Below are 19,899 nucleotides of genomic sequence, written 5' to 3' on the forward strand. Positions count from 1 at the left end.
TTACAGTGACAATAAGATACATTTTTCCTGCCCGAACTGGCAAAGATGAAAAAGATCAGCAGGAGGCATTACTGTTGAGTGTGTTCATTGATATACAACTTCTCCTAAGGGCTGACATGGTAGCAGAGGTATCAAAATCTTATATATATATTTTTAAAAAGCCTCTGACCCTGATTAATCAATCTTATTTCCAGGAATTTATCTTATGAAAGTAATTAAGCAAATTCACTGAAGATCTTCATTGTAGCAATTTTTTATTATAGCAAAAACTGAAAACAAACTTAAATACCTGTTAATAGAGAATTGGCTAAATTAGTCAAGGTACATTCATACAATGAAATATTAAGCAATCTTTTTAAAAGGTTATATAGATATATCAATTAATCTGAACAGTGCTTATCATATTTGTAATTTAAAAAGTAACAAAAAGTGCATTTTTGTAAACACAGGCACACAGAAAAATATATTTTCCAGATGTACTTTGCTGAAGTGTCTAAAATGTTTTATGTTTTACTTTATCGCAACAGGCTATAATATTGCTCCCATTTGGGAAACCTGAGGTCTTGCCCCGGGGGTCCCTTTCTTCAGGAAGTTTTTCTTGACCCTTCTTTCCCCACTCCTGCCTCAGCCCTGTTCCCACTGTGAGATCATTCGTGGGTGACTGTGTTCACAGTTGGCCAACGAGTTCTTTAAGAGCCCATCACAGTCGATTGATCATCAGTCCTCAGGGCCAGGCACATGCTAGGTGCTCAATATTAATGAAATGAAGGAATGAATGACCACTATTCATGTTTCCGTGAGTAATCAGAGAATTGAACGGAATGGGGCCGACTAAAAGCTCCCGAGTCTGATCCTAAACGCCCAGAGCCGAAGAAGAGAAGCAAAATGCCTGGGAGTGGGAGTCGGATCTGGATTCCCATCTTCCTGGAGGCCCAGCCGCACTGTAACCCCGCGCACGTTAGGTCGCCACGCTGAACCTCAGAACCTCGGCGAACTCATCCTGAAACGAGGGACTTCACACCTCCCCCGAGGACTGCGTACCGAGCAAGACGCAATGACCAAGCGTTTAGCAGAGTAGTGGAACACAGTAGGCACTCAAAAATAGAAGTAAGTAGTTGGGCGATGAACAGCACTCTCTGCGCGTTTGTCCGAGCCTCAGATGCGCCCAAACAGAAGGACGTGGAGATGGGAAGCTTCGCAACGCCGAGCGGTCGCCTCCCCTGCGCGAGCCCTACAGATGCTGGGGCTTGATCCGAAGGAGCTACCGCTGGGGCTCTGCGCTGGTGATCCTGCCCCGCTCTGCGAGTGGATGCCTTCGCTCCCCCCGCCTTCTGCAGGCTCCCCAGCCCACTCCTCCCGTGGGAGGGGGCGGGGGTGTCCGAGAGCCCAGGAGGAGCCTGGTCCTGCCCACGCGAGGGTAAAGGTTCCGCGACGGGCCTCAGGCCAAACATCAGTCCGCCGCGCCCAGCCCAACCCCGCGCCTGGAACCGGGCAGAATCTGAGCCTTGGGTAGGGACCTCCCAGGTACTCCTGGGTTCGAATTCTGCTCGGTCCGTACTAGTTAATAAGATGTGAGTCTGTTTTCTCACCTGTCAAGTGGGATCATAGGACTGGCCTCACAAAGGCGGAGGGTGGCATGACTTAAGACACTTTAAGGAAGCGCGAGGCGCAGGGCCCCTCGCAGAATAGCGCTTGTCCTAACCTAGGCCAAATCCGTGGCCTTGACACTGCCAAAGCCATTTTAGTAGGCTAGGGACGGGGACTGCAAAGCCGGCTGCGCTTCTCCCTGCCCATCTTGGGGTGCACGCGGCTGAGAGTCTTAATTAACGTGGAGTTGATAGATCGGAGGAAAATGTTGTCGTTGTGGGTCTGTATGTGTACAAGAGTGTGTATCCACGCGCGTGTTCGTGCGTACAAGAAAGTCTGTAGTTGTGCGGGAAACAGCATGCTTGAGGCGGCCCGTGTAGACTCCTTCTCCCAAAGGCACCGCACCCCTTTTCTCCGCGCCCCCTTGGCGGTAAGGAGTTTCAGCCAAACTGACGGAATCTGGCTCGGCCATGGGAGGAGTAGGGACGAGGGAGGGGGTGATTCCGTCCCGGAGCCACTGGTTTGGGGATAATTACTTTTAATGTCAGAAAGATTTAGTTTAATATCATCTCTATTAGGCTGCCGGGAGGGTAATTAAACGGGACGCGCCGCAGCCGGCAAACAGATGGCGTCTGCTTGCTCCGAGGCCGCGGGCAAACAGCGCAAAAGTCAACGCCTCCCGGGTCCCCCATCAGAGCCCCCGGCCTTGTTCCCACTCAGCACCTTGGCGCCGCGCCTCCAGCCCCCTCTGCTCCTCAGCCCCCAAGCCCGGCCTCACCCAGGGTCTCCACCAGGGCCGTCCTTTCGTGCCCCACCACTACCTGCACCGGGGAAGGTGAAGGGGAGTGGATTTTTGCAGCGCTGAGCGCTCGCCTGGGGCCCTCATCCTCTGGCACAGCAAAGGCGTCCCCAAATGAGTTTGAGCTAAGAGGCCCTGTGTGAGTGAATGTGTATGTGTGTGGTTGTGTGAAGACAACCTGCCCTCAGCCACCTCATTTGTCCGCAAGGTCTGGTTTTCTCTGCCCAGGGTCCAGCAACCCGGGGGCCCTGGAGTAGGGTTAAGTCCATGCGCCAGTGAGGGCCCCGGGACGGGAACATATGCTGCAGTCTGGGTGTTCATTCAGTCGCGGAGGTGGGAGTCTGGACATCTGGGTGAGAGGTCACGTGCGGAGTGGAGGTCTCAGAATGAGGACATGCTTGTGAGAATGCTATGAAGCCCATCAAACTTCCCGAAGCAGCCCTCTGGAGTGGAAGGGCAGCATCAGACATGCATATTGTGGGCGGATGCTGCATGAAGGTGCGAGGGTGTGTCCCAGGCTGTGTAGAATGAGGTCACAGGTGCAGATTGTGTGTCCAGCTGTGTGAAACTACCCTCTAGGTGTGTTTAGGGGTATAGCCCCTCAAGCTAGGCATGGTTTCCCCACCTCTGGCGGCTCAGTTCGGCCACCCCTTCTAGTCTGCTTCCCTCCGGAAAAGAAGTCCAAATCAGGACCAGCCGGGAGTGGCCTGTGGCGCTGTGAGTGCAGCGACCCCGAGAGTTCCTCCCGCATCTGTCCATGACACATTCGTTCACATGAGCCTGGGGGACTTCACATCAGGACTTTGGGTACATAAAAAGAAAGGTGTGGGGTCCCAGGCCTGTTCGGCTGTGAACATAAGGCAACCTCGTTGGGCTGGGTTCCAGGATGTGCCCTCTCCACAGCCTAAGAAAATGAGGTTCCTTGTACATCAGTGGGAAAACAGGACGCTGGACTCTAGGTTGCCGCAGGATCACTGGGACCACAGTGGGGGAATCTCACAGTGGCCGGGCCTCAAGAGTGAGGAGGGGCGTTTGGGGCAACACCCCACCTCCACCCCGGAAGCTAGGCAGATTTCTATTGTTCATTTCGTTTGGGGTTTAAAAGTGTCTCTGAAAACTTAGTGCAAGGCAGCTCTGGGGGGAGGCGCCTGGGCCCTAGCAGAGCCTGTCCTCTCTTCCCCACCCACTCCCCTGCCAGGGTGCAATTAACGCATAGATTTCTTTGACCTCATAACCTCAAGGTGTTGGAAGGTGGTGTCTGGGTCCTATGCTCCTGCGGGACTATTATTCCAGACTCACTCCCTTACCCGAATTCCATGCGGGCGACCCAACAGGAGCTGACCCCTTTCTCCCAAACATTCTCAGGCTCCGGCGAGTGAAATTTAATCGGAGCGATCAGCCAAGTCTCTATCACCATCGCAGGCTGTTAAGGTCGAGCTCGTCCCGCGCGGGCCGGGTCAACTTTCTGGAAGCACCCTGTGCGGCTCTTCCGCCTACCAGCCAGGCCTCCCAACCCCCGTCCCCCGCCCCCAGCCAAGGTGTTCAGGTTGGCTTCCTGGGGGAATCTGCACGAGGTTCCGCGGTGCGCGGTGGAGCCCCGATTCTTTGCGCCTTCCTACCCCAATCCCCAGCCTCTAGCAGCAGAGCCGGCTGGGCTGGCAGCAGCAGACCTGCCAGGTGGAAGGGGCTACATCCCCAGGCCTCCGGCCGAGTCTGCATGCCCAGTACGGCCGCCCCTCAGACGGAGCGGGCTAGAGCCTGGTGGCCCTGGAAGTTCGAAAGAGCAACGCGAAAACGCTTGGTCGGGAGTGGAGGGAGAACGACGGGAAAACTCATTTTTCTCATGAATTAAACGAATTTTCTTTACCCTGAAGGAGAGGGAGAAAGGTGGAGAATAAAAAAGGAGAGAGAAAATTAGAACGAGGAAAAGAAAGAAGGAAAAAGCAAAGAGAATCACAGCTAAAGAAACCCGAGGCGATCCCGCCGGAGGACCACGGCATTAATTCCAGATGTTGCCATTGAAAAGGGAAACAAAATCCGAAACCTGTTACCTCTTCTGCGGACTAAACTGTTCCTCAGGGTCGTGACGTCAGGACGGGAGAGTAATGCAAAAGTTAAAACTCTTCCTGGGGGCCCGCGGCGACCTTGTCTCCGGACCAGAAGGACTGAGACTGGTGCGCGTCCTGCGTCCATGAGGATCTGGGGAAACAGGACAGTTTTTTACTTTCGCTTAAAAAAGAAAATCAAACTCTGAACTTAAAACAACGCGGAAAAGAATCCCACCACCACGGAAAATATATCTAGATGCTGCAGAAGTGGGGAAAGGAAAAGGCAAAATGGGGCAGAAGGACGGAGTTAGGGGGGCGGGGAGAGGAAAGGACAGAGCGCACGGCTCCAGCGGGCGCCGACAGGAAGCGCAATCTCATTTCTCCTTTCCAGATCCTTTTTAAAAACGAAATTCCTCAAACCACACTTACCCTCCGTGATGCCTTGTCGTATCAGGACTTTTTAAATAAAGGAAGACCTGCGTTTTAAAGGCAGCAGGGGGGAAAAAACTGCCTCAACTACCCCACACGCATCGGATTCGGGAGCATGCCGAAACAGCCGGACGGAGGCAGGAAAAATCGTCCTGGCATTTATGCCACGAGTACCCTCCCTTCTCCACCCTTGCGCCCCCGTTCCACCCCCACCCCAACCGCGGTAATTGTCACCTGCCCCCATCCCGCCCCCGGTCGCCGGCGCTACTTGGGAAAGTTGGTCTTGCCAGGCGCCCCCGGCCAGTGGGAGCGGCGCAGCGGAGCCCGCGCCCCAGAAACCGAGGGGTTACACACGTCTACGTAGAGGCGCATCGGACACGGTAATTAAGAGCAATTCACACGCTCTCGGGCACACGGAAACTACTTGTCACGGTATTTTCAACGCTCCTCCTTGCCCACTTTTTTCCACTCCTTCCCTGGCGCGCCCCCTCCCCTCCCCTCCCCTCCCCTCCCCGAGGCACTCAGAGGAGCTTTTGGAGTTTCGAATCTTTCGGACACTGTAGAATGCGGGGCTCCCCGGGCGCGGGCCCGGCCAATCAGAGCGCCGTCTGCCTCCCCTGGCCAATGGCAGGCGCCACATTGTTGTCCAATTCTGTCTAATGGAGCCCTAAGGAGCAACAATAGAGCAGGCGAGCCGCTCATTGAGAGTCTGGCAGCGCCCGGCAACTGGGGCCCGGTTGTGCGCAGCTTTCGGCGCGCTCCGAGAGGGGACGCCGCGCGGCGAGGGCCGGGTCGAGGGTTCCAGCTAGCAGATCCCTAAACGGTCCCCTGGCTCCGATTTCCGACGGAAGGGTTGGACAGCGCAGCGTTCTGAGGGGGTCCGGAAGTTCGGACATGGTGACTGAAGGAGGGTGACGTGGTCAGATAAGGGGCCAGGGGGCAAGGGGAAGAGGCCGAGAGCGCCAGCGTCGCGAGCGGAGCTGGGAGGCGCGTGCAGCGCCAGCGGAGGAGGATCCCCCAGCCCACGGCAGGTAGTTGAGGGCCGCAGGGAGGGCAGGGGAGGCGGCCTGGCCTTCCGCCCCTGTCGATGAGGCCCCCGGGCCACTCCGGCCGTGGGGACTGCGCAGCTCGAGGGGCCTGAGGGAAGAGGCACCGCGCTTAGGGACGGGGTCCTGGATTCTAGAGCGGAAACCCCAGGATTCGGTCCCGGGCTCTGGCGGGGAACCGGGGACCCAGAGGAGGCCTCGGCGGAAGCTCAGAGTTGGGCCTGCTTGGGCCTTCTGTGCCGTGTCGCAGAGAGGACGCCTGTGTTCTCTCAGACCCAATTCCAGAGGCAAGTCTCATGCCTCGGTGCTGTCTGCTGGGCCGTTCAAGTCCCAGAAACCCAACTCCGGGGCCAGAACTCGGGAATTGCTCCCGAGCGGGGTCCCACGGGGCCCCAGGATGGGGAGGGCGTGTCTGACGGCTCGATCCCTAAACCGGGAGGGGAGGGGAAGGCCGGGAATGCTGGTCAGCGAAAAGGATCTCCCTCCCAAAAAGCCTAACTTTTGCAAGATAATTTTTTCCTCCCCTGACTACTCCAGACTACAAGGCTAAAAACTGTGCCACAGGTTTACTCCATCCCCACCCCCAGCCTATGCCTGCGGGCTTTTCTTCCTGTACACGCCTCTCCCCCCCGTGTGGGCCCCGGGTCCCAGACCCACATAACACCTGTTTCTCGCTGTTTTTCTCGCCCTTCAAGCTAATCTTTGGGCTGGGTTTGCCTAGCCAAAGAGTTTCTTCTGCTGGATTTTCTCCTTAATCCTCCTTCCCAGGCCTTCTAAACTCAGCTCCACAATCATTTTCTCTCTTACTCTCTGGAGGCCTGTACCTCGGATCCTGGAGCCCCCACATTTCCTCGGGTCTCTGGGCCCCTTGGCCTAAATTTGCCCTGAGTTGTTTGTTTCACTTCACTTCCTAGAGCTTCTTCTTCTTCTTTTTCCTGATTTTTTGTCTCCAAATCTCCTGCTCCCACCAGCAAAAAAAAAAAAAAAAGAAAAGAAAAAAAAAATCCCCCAGCCCAACCAGCTGAACTTTATGTCTCAACATCTCCCTCCTCTTCACCTTTCTCCTAAGCCAAATGTTTCCGCTGAGGTTTGTCCTGTTTTGCTCTTGGCATCAATCTAGTTGTTGGGTTAAAATTTTTCATCTAATCCGAGTCCCAACAAACATTTTGCTCTACCTCGGTTAAGCTAAACTTTTGGATAATATATATATATTTTCAAACCCTCGTTGCATTCACCTGAACCAGTGACTTTCAAACTTTGTCTTTTAATTTTTTTCCAGCGGAACCCCTGATTCAAACGAAATCTTACACCCAGCGCATAAATCAGTCGTAAGAAGAAGAGCTCTGGTGGGAGTGGGGTGCGAGAGCTGGGCCTTACAAGGGGGCTCCAACGGCACCTCCTCCCAGCAATTTGGCAACCGCTAGCCAAACTTCCGCTGCCGCTGAAATGCCCCTGTCTAAGCTTGGATTTCTTTAGCTTAGCGCGCCGTGTACTCCTCACCGCAAGTTTCTCCCCTCTTCCCACGGTCTTCCACGCCAGGTCCTGCCATGGAACTGCGCTCCGAGCTGCCCAGCGTCCCCGGCGCGGCGACGGCGGCGGCGACAGCGACCGGGCCGCCCGTGGCTTCGGTGGCGTCGGTGGCGGCGGCGGCAGCGGCCGCCGCTTCGCTACCGGTGAGCGTGGCGGGCGGCTTGCTGCGGGCGCCGCCGCTCTTGTTGCGGGCTGCGGAGAAGTACCCGCGGACGCCCAAGTGCGCGCGCTGCCGCAACCACGGCGTGGTGTCTGCGCTCAAGGGCCACAAGCGCTATTGCCGCTGGAAGGACTGCCTGTGCGCCAAGTGCACGCTCATCGCCGAGCGCCAGCGCGTCATGGCGGCGCAGGTGGCGCTGCGCAGGCAGCAGGCGCAGGAAGAGAACGAGGCGCGCGAGTTACAGCTGCTCTACGGCACGGCTGAGGGCCTGGCGCTGGCCGCCGCCAACGGCATCATCCCGCCCCGACCCGCCTACGAGGTCTTCGGCTCTGTGTGCGCCACCGACGGCGGCGGGCCGGGAGCCGGAGCGCCCGCAGGGACCGGAGGCGGCGCGGCGGGCGCGGGGAGCTCAGGTGAGGAGAGGGGAGCAGGGATGGGGGGGGTCCAGAGGCGCGCGGCCCAAGGACTTGTCCCCGTACAGGATGAGTGGAATCCCATTCTCCAAACGCCCCAACTGTCCCAGCCTGATTTGGGACATAAACACACAAACTCGCCTTCCTCCCCTTTCTGAAGCATTTGCACTTTATTCCTTTCACCGCAGGCCCAAATGTAAACGCTTTCCCCTTATCACCTGTACCCAGACCCCGGCAGGTCCCACCTTCCTCGCTGACCTCGCTGGGTCTTCTCCACAGCGCCGAAGCCCACGTGTTTCATCTTTCATTTCATTCTGCGCCTCTCTCTCCACACGCTGCCGTTCCTCGGCTCCTTCCCAACTCTCCAAAGAAATCCGACCCTCTCCGAGCCAACCCCCCACTCGCACCCCCACCCCGAGATTTGTTTTCTCGCGTTCCTAAGGGTCCGCGCTCAACCGCTCGCCTCTCTCTACACTTTTTCTGGCTTCTTTCCCCACTTGTCTCCCTTTTCTCAGCGTTCGCGCTCTCCGGCTTTTCTCGATGCCCTTTCCTCTTCCCCCTCTACTTCCTGTCTGGCCCCACCTAGACCTTTTCTGGGGAGGGTGGAAATAAGGCCGGGGTCCTGGGGTTGTGGGGAGCTCAGCTCCCAGCTCGGGAGGGAAGAACTTCTTAGGTCTTAATTTGGGAAAGGATGGATTAGAAATAGAGGCTTTACTTTTGCCTGTAGAGAGGTTGGGGATCTTTTAGATGCCCAAGGCGCCTTCCCTTACAGGCTGCGCTGCCCAGGATGAGAGGCCACCCAGGGCTGGGTTGGCCCTTGGAATCACCTGGATGGAGTGAGGCCTTCTATACAGTGTGTGGTATGGGTGCAAGTTGTGTTGGCTCCTGTTTGAACCCTGGGCTAGGCACTTCTCCAGGGCAGGGCAGGACTAGGAAGGCTGAAGGTGTTGGGCAACAGATGTAGGAAAAGGGTCAATGGACACTGAGTTCACAGGGTACAGGTGGTTGGGTTTGTGGGTACGGAACAAGAGCCCTTTGGCAGCCGGGGGTGGGGGGAGAGACAGCCAGGGCTGGAGGGGCTCCGGGGAAGAATGATGGAGCAAAAAGAAAGAGGGGCACTGGAGCCGGGTGAATGAGAGTTGTGGGCTCAGAGGGAAAGGAAGCTGGGCTCTGAATGGCTGGGGTGCTGTGGGGTGCGGTCTTTTCCCTGCTAAACGCTCCTTACCTACCCTTTTTCTCCCCTCCCAGAGGCCAAGTTACAGAAGTTTGACTTATTCCCCAAGACGCTGCTTCAGGCAGGCCGCCCAGGCAGCCCGCAGCCGCCGCCGGGAAAGCCCTTATCACCCGACGGCGCGGACTCGGGTCCTGGGACATCGTCCCCAGAGGTGCGGCCGGGCTCTGGCTCAGAAAACGGCGACGGCGAGTCCTTTTCGGGGTCACCCCTGGCCCGGGCCTCCAAGGAGGCGGGCGGCAGCTGCCCGGGCAGCGCTGGCCCCGGAGGTGGCGGCGAGGAGGACAGCCCGGGATCCGCCAGCCCTCTGGGCTCAGAATCCGGTTCGGAGGCCGACAAAGAAGAGGCAGAGGCTATGCCCCCGCCAGGGCTGGGCGGAGGCCCGGGTCCACGGCAGCGGACGCCGCTGGACATCTTGACCCGTGTCTTCCCGGGGCACCGGCGGGGCGTCCTGGAGCTGGTGTTGCAGGGCTGCGGCGGAGACGTGGTGCAGGCCATAGAGCAGGTGCTGAACCACCACCGCGGGGGCCTGGCCGCCAGCCTCGGCCCCGCCGCGCCCCCTGACAAAGCCGCGGTGGGAGCAGTAGCGGCAGCGGACGACTCGTGGCCAGGCCGCGTCGACGCCGCTGCCGCCGGGGGGCCTGGGCTGCCCGCACCGCTGCAGGCGGGCCCCGCCGCACCTCCGCATCACAGACCTTTGCTGGCCGGTGCCATGGCGCCCGGGGCGCTGGGCTCGCTGAGCAGCCGCTCGGCCTTCTCGCCGCTGCAGCCAAACGCCAGTCACTTCGGTGCCGACGCAGGCGCCTACCCGCTGGGCGCGCCCCTCGGCCTCAGCCCCCTGCGCCTGGCCTACTCGGCAGCGGCGGCGCACAGCCGCGGCCTGGCCTTCATGGCACCGTATTCCACCGCCGGCCTGGTGCCCACGCTCGGCTTCCGCCCGCCCATGGACTACGCCTTCAGCGACCTCATGCGCGACCGCTCGGCCGCCGCCGCTGCTGTGCACAAGGAGCCAACCTACGGTGGCGGCCTGTACGGGCCTATGGTCAATGGCGCCCCTGAGAAGCAGTAGGGCGAGGGGCCTGGCAGCCTGGCGGCCCCCAAACAGGGACCCCAGCCTTGTCCCCGCGGGCCGCCAGCCCCTCTTCGCTGTCTGCGCCCTGGGGTCCTCTCGCTCCAAGGTGGTTTTGCGGTTTTGTTTTGGACGGTGGGTGGGGAGATCTGAGCCAAGGGGGGTAGCTTCAGAGGCAGATATTCTCGGAGGGGATGCGCGACCCGATCCTTGTCCCCCAACCCCTCCTCATCAAGGCTCCCCAGCCCTTCAAAAGGAATTCTTGAAAATTCAGAGGCTGCAGCCGCTATCTCCTGCCTCTCCTGTTACTGTGCTCAACTCACCTGCCCACGCTCTCAAATGGATGGCAGGATAGTCTGAGAGTCTGTCTTCTATGTCTCCTCCTCCTTTAAAAATTTTTAAATATTCGCTCTAACAAATATAAATTTAGGATGTATAAATCTCTTGGCACTGAGTCGAGTCTTTGGGACACATATATATTATCAATTGTAAAAAAAAAAAAAAAGGAAACAAGTTCTAAGGTGCACTTTCCTCGTTGCGGTATTTGTCGCTCTCTTTGTTGCTTATGCCGATAAGCATGGGTTTCCTTGGTGCAGTGTGAGTTTTTATATATGTATAAATCTATATATAAACTATACATATATATACAAGCCAGTGTATAATGTTATAAAATGGAATTCTAAGTTATTAATTGTAACCTGTAGGTGACCTCGGTATTAACGTGAAAAATACTGAAAAACAAGCAAAAAACCGGACAAAATGGAAAAAAATTAGACTATGCCCTCATTGTACTTATCAGGTTTTATAGATTAAATATACTGTAAACTCGGGACGAATCCTGCCCACCCGCCCCTCTTGCCTGCGGCGGGTCTCTCCCTAAGGAGCGGTCAAGGTGCGCACTGAAGCAGGAACAGAGTGACATGTGACTGAGCCGGAATTGCCCGCCGGAGGGCCCATCCCCGCCACCCGCGACTCGCCAAACATCCCGGCCAAAGGGCCGGCAGCTGGAAACGCTGCTGCAGAGAATGGCTCACTTTGTGCTTTCCTTTGCATAGACATGAGCTAGAAATAAATGTTATTTTCTAAGAAAACAACGCCGAATCCCGCCCCGCGTCTCGGGCGGCCGGGCTGAAAAGGTCTGCATTTCTCGCTGGGGCCGAGGTGCCAGGGAGAAGCTTGAGGAAGCTTCGGCGGGGGCTAAGACCCTCGGGGAGTGAGGGTCGGGGCGGCGGGGGTGTGTGGGGGGCGAGGACGCTTCCTGCAGCTCCGGGAGAGGCACACACTCTCTACCCCGGAAGGAGCGGCGCCCGGCGCGCACGTGGGACTTGGCGTCCCTCCCACTCCCAGTTCCGGCGTGCGGGCTGCAGCGGGGTCGCCCGGCCAGTGTGCTCTCGGTCCCCCGACCGCGGGCGGAGCCTTCCCCCCAGTTCGGCGAGGCTGTCGACCGGGTTCCCGTGCTTCCCCAGGCGCAGATGTGGGCGGCCGCCGTGCGTCCTCCCTTCTCAGGTTTGGAACAAACCGCAGCCGAGGCGGCAGGTGGGGAGGGAAGGCTGCGAGTGTCCGCCCACAGAGGCCAGCGGCACGGGGGTTATTTGGTGTGTGTGTCGGGGGGCTGGTAGTGGGGTGCTGCCTTCACCCTAGGCGGTGTAATCCGAGAGGGACGGTGAGGACGCGCCTTCCAGCCCGACCTCACTCCGCACCCTTTTTACCTTCCCTCCTGAAGCCGAGCAGAGCAAATTAGCGGCTCCGGGGGCCGACCCCCTCCTTCGACCTCCCGGGTCCCCCCCTGCTCCCGGCAGGGGGACTCCCCTTCTCCGAACAAGCGGGTGCCCCCTCCCCTAGGCTGGGCCGGCGACTTCCCAAGGTAAACTTCTGGGGCCGGCTCGAGTTCCGCCAGGCGGTGAAACTTAATAGCAGGACAAGAAAACGGTTTAATAAAGAAGGGCTTTATTAGGGAACTAATTTGATTGAGTTGCCTAATTCCACTTTAATTGGAAAGGGGTTTGGCTGTTTGGTTATAAAGTGCGAGGGTGACAAGGAGCTGGAAGTGGGGGGAGAAGGAGCAAGAGAAGAAAGATGGGGGCAGGAGAGAGACGGGGCGAGACAGGCAATGAAGACAGGAAGGAAAGGAGAGAAGGGGGAGAAAGAAAAGAGGAAAGCGTTGCCTAGGAAGTGAGGGGGGAGGCGGAAGAAAGCGCACGCGAGGTTCTAGAAGTGTGAACTTGTGCTTCAAGCCTGCGCCCTCCTCCCACTCCAGGTTTTCAGAGGCCTCGTGTCCTCTCTCAGTTCTCGCTCCAGCCTCTGCCTCCTCAGCCTCTGCCCTCATCTCCAGTCTAGGCGAATTTAAGGTGGGTTTTGGTCTTTTAGTTTCAGGAGGTAAACTGTGTCCTCTAAGTTCTCAGTTCCCGCTGGTGCTCAAGCCAGATCCAAGGAGGCGGCCTGTGGGCCCACGTTCCCCACTCTCAGGAACACCTCAGGATTTCAAGGTCATTATTTTAGTTCATCCTCACAGCACACCAAGGAGAAGTCAATGAGTTGTTTTTTGTCATCTCCAGTTTACGGACGAGGACACTGAGGTCTAGAATGGTTCGGGGACTTGTCTGGCCATCCCCATCCGGGGACCTTAGATCTCTTGTCCTTTCCACTCTCCTCACGGGGAGTGACTTCCTTCTCCTCTCACAGGGCTGGCGGTTCAGGGAAGAACTCCCTCCTGCGTACACATGCTTCACACGCAGCCCAGAGAGGAGAAGCGCTTGCTCCCAGCACGGAGAGGCTGCAACCTCACCTCCTGGCTTCATGCAACCTCTGTAGCGCTCAGAATGGTTCTCCAGCAGTGCAAGTTAGAGGGGGTGGAGTTCTCAAGTTCCTCTTCTCCCTGGCGGGGCAGTCAGTCACGGCCTGGTGAAGTCCCACTGCCCACAGTTAGGAAGACTAAGGCTCAGAGACTAAGCACATCCAGGTTCTGGATCCCACACCAGGATCAGCCAGAGCCCAGGCAGGACACTTAAGCTGGGTTACTAGGTTGTCGTGGTGGGAGTGCCACCAGGTGGGTGAGTAGGCATTTTAGGTTCTGGGAGTTTAGGCAGGAGGAGGGAGGGGGCTGGGGCTTGTGCTCCTCTGGGATCCGTGTTGGGGAGGAGTTCCGGATTCCTGCATTTGCTTTTGCATTGTTCTCACCCTTGAAGGGGAGGACAACAGTGGGAACAGCACCTCTTTCCTCCTGAGAGGGTGGAGGTGGGGAGATGTGACAACAGTTCCTTTCCTGATAGCTGCTGTCCATATTTATCCCCAAACTCTCCCCTAAGCCTGTTGGAACTGACCCTGGCCTTGGCACCCAGAGGACACAGGCCTGGATCGCCTTGGGGGAGACAGACTCACGGAAAGATTAGTAGTTTTAAACTTATCTCCTCCTCTCCCACATCTCCTTCCAACCACAGCAGCAGCCACACACTACTGAGTGCCTACTGTGTGCCAAGTCCTGAACTAAGCACATTCCCCTGCACAGAATCCTGCTCAGTGGGTGAGAAAGGGCCAAGAGCTGGGATCCAGGCTCTTTTGCTGGCTAGGTTTTTTCATTCACAGATTACTTAAGTCAGCAAATATTTGCTAAGTACTTACTGGATGCCAAATCCAGTGCAAGACAGGTGCCATTCCCGCCCAGTAAAAACTATGTGTTGGGGGTTTTGGAGGGAGGCAACTAAACTGGCAAGTAGATGCAATGATCAGTGCTCCAGGGGTCAGGGAAAGGCAAGTTTGGCAAGGCGCTTCACCTTAGTTTCCTTGCAGTTGAATGGGCCTGACACTAGTAGTGTATGTCACTTTGAGTGCTGTGCGGATTAAGTGAGATATTGTGCAAAACGCTCTTAGCTGGGTGCCTACTCACTAGGCTTCCATTATTATAATTCTCTGATTCTTTGGATATTGTCCCACTTTGCAGAGGAGTAAACAGCTCAGAGAGATTGAGTGACTGGAGCAAGCTCAGCTTATACATCCTCTCAAGTGTCACACATTATGGGAGACAGCCTGCCCGGAGCAAGAGGCCACAGAGAAGGGTCATCTGATTGGAGAATGTGGGTTCTGGAAATGCTTCTCAGAAGGGATGAGGCTGCAGCTGGATTCTGAGGGGGTTGGTGAGGGGCAGCATTGCAATATATGGTAGGAAATTGGTGAGGAAGTGCGGGGTCCCTCCGGAGGGTCCCTCCTTAACTCCAGAATGAGGAGCCTGACTTTCGGAGGATGCCTATGGGAGCCACTGACATCTGTTCCTGGAGAGATTTGCATTTGGATTGGATAGATTGTTAGGGGAAAGGCAGAATCCCTCTGAGGAGGAGCCATGAGAGATGATAGCACTAAAAAATGACCAGTGGAAGTAAGGACTAGGAGAGAAGAGGTTGACTTCAAGAAACTGCTGGAAGCCAGACCCTCCACTGTTGATCCAGTGTGGGAAGTAAGCTGGGAGGAGGGCACACGGCTGATTTTCAGGTATCTGGGCTGGGTGACTCATTGAAGGTAACACAGAGTTGTGGCCTCTGGAACAGAGGCAAGATGGAAAGGTGAAGAAAAAATTTGCATATTCAAAATACAGAGTTCGAAGGGCTTTATAGGGCCTCTAGGTATGGACCCCAAATAGCAGCCACCCCCCCCCACCCCACTCCCCACAGGACACAGGGCTGTTTTAGTGGAGGCCATGGACCAGAGAAGGGTGTTGAGACCCCAGACACTGGAGATCTGACTCTCACCACTTTTCATTCATACAAAGTAGGCTAGCCTCTTAAAATCATTCTCTTGAAATTTTACACCCTATAAGGTCATTGTCCTGGGGCAGGATGCTGGGCAATCAGTCCCTTGAGCTATTGTGACCCACTGGAATTTAAACATCAGGACTCCTCACCTGCACAGCTTCTTTTCAAGGTCTTCTTTCATTTTGCAGACATGGTCAAGTGGCTTCTTCAAGTTTCAGGCTTAAAAACTGCATCTACCACTGCCCACCATAGGTCACACCTTCTGGCTTCCTGCTTCTCTTAAACTGCTGCTGCATAGCAAATGGCCCCAGGTTTAGCGACCAAAACCAGTAACCATTTCATTCTTATAATTTTGTGGGTCAGGAATTTGGACAGAGAGTGGCTGGGTCATTCTTTTGCTCCATATACTGTAGATGGAGGTCTCTTGGTGGTACTCAGCTGTGGATGTGCTGGCTTGGAGACTGACAGGTTCAGTCACATGTCTGGTGCCTTTGTGTGGATGGCTGGAAGCCTGGGCTCAGCAGGACCATTGATTCAATGTAGCCCTTCGTCATGGTGGCCTCAGGGCATCAGGCCTCTTACATGTTGACTCAGGTTCCAAGAGCAGATGTTCCAGTGAACAAAGTGAAAGCTACTGGCCCTTCATGACCTAGTCTTATATAGGTCAAGAAATGTAACAAGACTCTACTATTTGCAAATGACTGACACCCAAGTCACACCTACTTAAAAAGAGGTAGTTGACATCCTTCCTGAAGCCAGTCCTCAGTTACCAAGGCTTCTGGTCCTTAGGAAAACGATGCTTTCAGGACAGCTGAATGTTTGCCCCTTTCAGCCCTACCTTGTCTTTGTTCTAGCATTTTAGGGTATAAGCTTTATAAAACATGCTACTTGCTTCTTCCATTTTCTCTTCCAAGGGACACTGAAGTACTTTGAGCTCTCTGTGAGTCAGGTTTATCTCAGGATGTTCCATGATAGGGATGTAGGGTCTTATTGGAATGAGAGTTCATTGACTCTGGCACTAAGAGACTCAATATTTCTGTGACTTTTCTGATGCACTTTTTATTTTGAAGACCTTTTGTTATGAGAGATTTCGAGCATGTAAGAAAGTAAAGAAAAAAAGTATGATAAATCCTTACGTATTCATCACATAGCTTTAATAATTATTAACATTTTGCCATATTGTTTGGCCTTAATTTTTCTTTGAAGTGTTTAAACATAAAGTACTGAATTGTAGAAAGTCCACTGGGGAGTTCCCGTCGTGGCGCAGTGGTTAACGAATCTGACTAAGAACCATGAGGTTGCGGGTTCGATCCTTGGCCTTGCTCAGTGGGTTAAGGATCCAGCATTGCCGTGAGCTATGGTGTTGGTTGCAGACACGACTTGGATCCTGTGTTGCTGTGGCTCTGGTGGAGGCCGGTGGCTACAGCTCCCATTAGACGCCTGGGAAACAACATATGCCGAGGGAGCGGCCCAAGAAATGGCAAAAAAAAAAAAAAAAGAAAGTCCACTGTGAAATACTTCAGTATGCATCTCTAAAACATGAGCCATTTTCTTATAGAACCACAGTATCGTTAATACACTGTCAATAGTGAAGACAATTCTTTTGTATTACCTAATACCCAATACATGGTAAGCTTACCCAATTGCCACCACTGAGGACAGACCTATGTGTTTGTTTGTTTATTTACACATACTTACATATAACACCTAACTGATATAATTGATTTGTTCAGACAGGATTTGATTATCTATAGCAGACCGTGTCAGAGTCCCACTCACATCCCCTGGACCTTTTCGTTCATCTGTTTCCAACTTCCAGTATCAGTTCAGAACTGCAGAAGAGGGTTGCATACCAGAATTGAGGAAATTGAGCCATCTCCCCAGAGTAGGCATTGTTTGTAGAGAAATTTATTTACTTATTTTTTTGTCTTTAGTCTTTTTATGGCAGCACTCGCGGCATAGGCTAGGGATTGAATTGGAGTTGCACCAACTGGCTTATGCCACAGCCACAGCAATGAGGGGATCTGAGCTACATCTGTGACCCACACCACAGCTCACAGCAACCTGGATCCTTAACCCACCAAGTGAGGCCAGGGATCGAACCTGAGTCCTCATGGATACTAGTGGGGTTCATTACCCCTGATCCACAATGGGAACTCCTATTTTTTAATTTAAATTTTGTTTTTATTATTTTGAAATATTTGACTTTTTGCCATTTCTTGGGCAGCTGCTGCGGCATACAGAGATTCCCAGGCTAGGGGGCGAATTGGAGCTGTAGCCGCCGGCCTACACCACAGCCACAGCAACATGGGATCCAAGCCACGTCTGCGACCTACACCACAGCTCACGGCAACGCCGGATCGTTAACCCACTGAGCAAGGCCAGGGACCGAACCTGCAACCTCATGGTTCCTAGTCGGATTCGTTAACCACTGCACCACGACGGGAACTCTGAGGTGGAACATTTCTAAAAGTTGGAACCTACAAATAGATTTGTGTGAAACCAACATCACACTTAGGATTCAGAACATTTCCTCCTGCTGCTCCTTTATAATCAAATCTTCTCCCCAACTTCACCCCTGGCAACTGATCTGTACTCTGTCTTTGCAGTTTCTTCTTCTTTCTCAAAATGTTATATAGATGGAATCATACAGTATGTGGCCACTTTGGATTGGCTTCTTTCACTCAGAATAATGCCTTTAAGTTTCATCCAAATTGTTGCCTCTGTCAGTAGTTCATTCCTATTTACTGCTGCGTGGTACTCAGTTGTATGGATGTCCCACAGTTTGCTAATCCATTCACTCTCGAAAGACATTTGGGTTGTTTTCATTTGTGGTGATTATGAATGGATGAATGGAACTGCTATAAACCATGAACAGCTTTTGTGGGATCATAAGTTTTCATTAGTCCAGGGGAAATCCTTGGGAGTGTCATTGCCAAGTCATACGGTAAGTGTATGTTTACCTTTATAAGGTATCGGCAAGCTGTTTTCCAGGGGGTATACCATTCTGCGTTCTCATCAGCAACATATGAGAGTGCTGCTTCATCACACGTGGTTTGTCCCTGCTCATTTTTTTTAAAAAAGCCATTTTGGTGGTAGTGCAGTGGTATCTTATTGTGCTTTTGGTTTGTATGTCCCCGATGACTAATGATCATAAGCACCTGTTGATGTATTTATTTTCTAGGGATATATCTTTGCTGAATTGTCTGTTCAAATGTTTTGCCCATTTAAAAAAAAAGTTGTGGAGTTCCCGTCGTGGCGCAGTGGTTAACGAATCCGACTAGGAACCATGAGGTTGCGGGTTCGGTCCCTGCCCTTGCTCAGTGGGTTAACGATCCGGCGTTGCCGTGAGCTGTGGTGTAGGTCGCAGACACGGCTCGGACCCTGCGTTGCTGTGGCTCTGGCGTAGGCCGGTGGCTACAGCTCCGATTGGACCCCTAGCCTGGGAACCTCCATATGCCGCGGGAGCGGCCCAAGAAATAGCAAAAAGACAAAAAAAAAAAAAAAGAAAGTAAAAAAAAAGTTGTTTTCCTACAGTTGAATATTTTTGAATAACAGCTTTTTGGAGAAGTAGTTGATCAGACTTTTTAAAGTGTACAATTCAGCAGTTTCTAGTATATTCCCATGGTTGTGAAACTACCCCCATAATCAATTTTAGAATATTTTCATCACCCCCCCAAAAGAAATTCTGTACCCATTAGCAGTTACTCTCTATTTGCCCCAAACTCTCCAACTCTACACAGCCACTAATTTACTTTCTGTCCATAAATTTGTCTGCTCTGGAAAATTCTCAGAAATAGAATCATACAGCATGTGGTCTTTGGTGTCTGGCTTCTTTCATTTAGCATAATATTTTCGAGGTTCATCCATGTGCTAGCATGGAGTGGAACTTCATTCCTTGTTACTATTGAATAATATTCCATTAAATGGGAGTTCTCTTCAGCTCAGCAGTTAACAAACCCGACTAGTATCCATGAGGATGAGGGTTCGATCCCTGACCTCACTCAGTGGGTTAAGGATCCGGCGTTACCGTGAGCTATGGTGTAGGTCACAGGCATGGATCCAGCATTGCTGTGGCTGTAGTGTAGGCCAACAGCTACAGCTCTGATTGGGCCCCTAGCCTGGGAACCTTCATATGCTGTGGGTGCCTCCCTAAAAAGACCAAAAAAAAAAAAGAGAGAGAATAATATTCCATTAAATGGATATACCACATTTTGTTTATCCATTCATCTGTTGATGGACATTTAAGTAGTTTCCACCTTGTAGCTATTATGAATAATCCTGCTATGAACATTTGTGTACAAGTTTTTCTGTAAACATGTTTTCACTTCTCTTGGGTATATGCCTAGAAGTAGCTTTGCTGGATCATAACTCATTAACCTTTTCAGGAGCTGCCAAACTGTTTTCTACAGCAGCTGTGCCATTTTACAATTCTTCCAGCAATGCAATAGGGTTCCAGTTTCTCCACATCCTGTCAACATTTGTTATTATCTGTGTTTTTGATTCTAGCCATCCCAGTGGGTCTGAAAGTGGTATCTCATTGTGGTTTTGATTTGCAAAACCCTGATGACTAATGACATTGAGCATCTTCTCATGTGTTTTTTGGCCATTTGTATATCTCCTTTGTAGAAATGGCTATTCGAGTCCTTTACACATTTGAAAAATGGGCTATTTGTCTTTTTGCTGTTAAGTTGTAAAAATTCTGTGTGTATTCCAGTTATAGCCCCTTAGCAACTAAATGATTTACAAGTATTTTCTCCCATTCTAGGGTTATCTTTTTGCTTTCTTAGTGGTGTCTTTTGCAGCACAAGTTTTTAATTTTAGTGAGGAAGAATTTATCCTTTT

General features: G+C 53.3%; 3 protein-coding genes across 4 annotated transcripts in view; 2 read left to right on the top strand and 1 right to left on the bottom strand.

The window, feature by feature from the left end:
- Positions 1–237: 237 nt before the first annotated feature.
- On the bottom strand, positions 238–7,779 carry LOC146402974 (uncharacterized). The gene is made up of 3 exons (XM_084965722.1): positions 7,753–7,779; positions 7,410–7,631; positions 238–4,585 (listed from the first exon to the last, which is right to left on the bottom strand). The coding sequence occupies exons 1-3, from the start codon at positions 7,777–7,779 to the stop codon at positions 4,346–4,348; spliced, it is 489 nt and encodes a 162-aa protein (XP_084821848.1). The 3' UTR covers positions 238–4,345.
- On the top strand, positions 5,565–10,752 carry DMRTA2 (DMRT like family A2). 2 transcript variants are annotated; one of them, XM_084965140.1, is made up of 4 exons: positions 5,819–5,894; positions 7,449–8,012; positions 8,785–8,872; positions 9,261–10,752. In XM_084965140.1, the coding sequence occupies exons 3-4, from the start codon at positions 8,800–8,802 to the stop codon at positions 10,310–10,312; spliced, it is 1,125 nt and encodes a 374-aa protein (XP_084821266.1). In that variant the 5' UTR covers positions 5,819–5,894; positions 7,449–8,012; positions 8,785–8,799; the 3' UTR covers positions 10,313–10,752. The 2 variants fall into 2 exon arrangements, with proteins under 2 accessions (XP_003128029.1, XP_084821266.1); XM_003127981.5 differs by lacking the exon at positions 8,785–8,872 and having other exon boundaries at positions 5,565–5,894.
- Positions 10,753–10,889: 137 nt separating this feature from the next.
- The window catches only part of LOC146402975 (uncharacterized), a 35,971-nt gene continuing 26,961 nt past the window's right edge, over positions 10,890–19,899 (top strand). Inside the window, exons 1-2 of the mRNA XM_084965723.1 lie at positions 10,890–10,909; positions 11,531–11,818. Coding sequence (XP_084821849.1) covers positions 10,890–10,909; positions 11,531–11,818 — 308 coding nt within the window. The remainder of the gene's footprint in view (positions 10,910–11,530; positions 11,819–19,899) is intronic.

This window comes from Sus scrofa, chromosome 6 (genome assembly GCF_054392235.1).
Source record: "Sus scrofa isolate SSC_HxYL_T2T_F1_AM1 chromosome 6, Sscrofa_HxYL_maternal_Yorkshire_Landrace_v2.0, whole genome shotgun sequence".
NCBI lineage: Eukaryota > Metazoa > Chordata > Mammalia > Artiodactyla > Suidae > Sus > Sus scrofa.

Excerpts from the sequence above, each read along its gene's own strand:
- DMRTA2 (XM_003127981.5), top strand. The coding sequence starts at position 7,457 with ATGGAACTGCGCTCCGAGCTGCCCAGCGTCCCCGGCGCGGCGACGGCG. Across the intron at positions 8,013-9,260 it reads GGCGGGCGCGGGGAGCTCAG|AGGCCAAGTTACAGAAGTTT; the intron begins GTGAGGAGAGGG and ends CTCCCCTCCCAG.
- LOC146402974 (XM_084965722.1), bottom strand. The coding sequence starts at position 7,779 with ATGACGCGCTGGCGCTCGGCGATGAGC. Across the intron at positions 7,632-7,752 it reads GCTGGCGCTCGGCGATGAGC|CCCGCAACAAGAGCGGCGGC; the intron begins GTGCACTTGGCG and ends ACTTCTCCGCAG. Across the intron at positions 4,586-7,409 it reads GAAGAGGGGAGAAACTTGCG|ATCCTCATGGACGCAGGACG; the intron begins GTGAGGAGTACA and ends CTGTTTCCCCAG.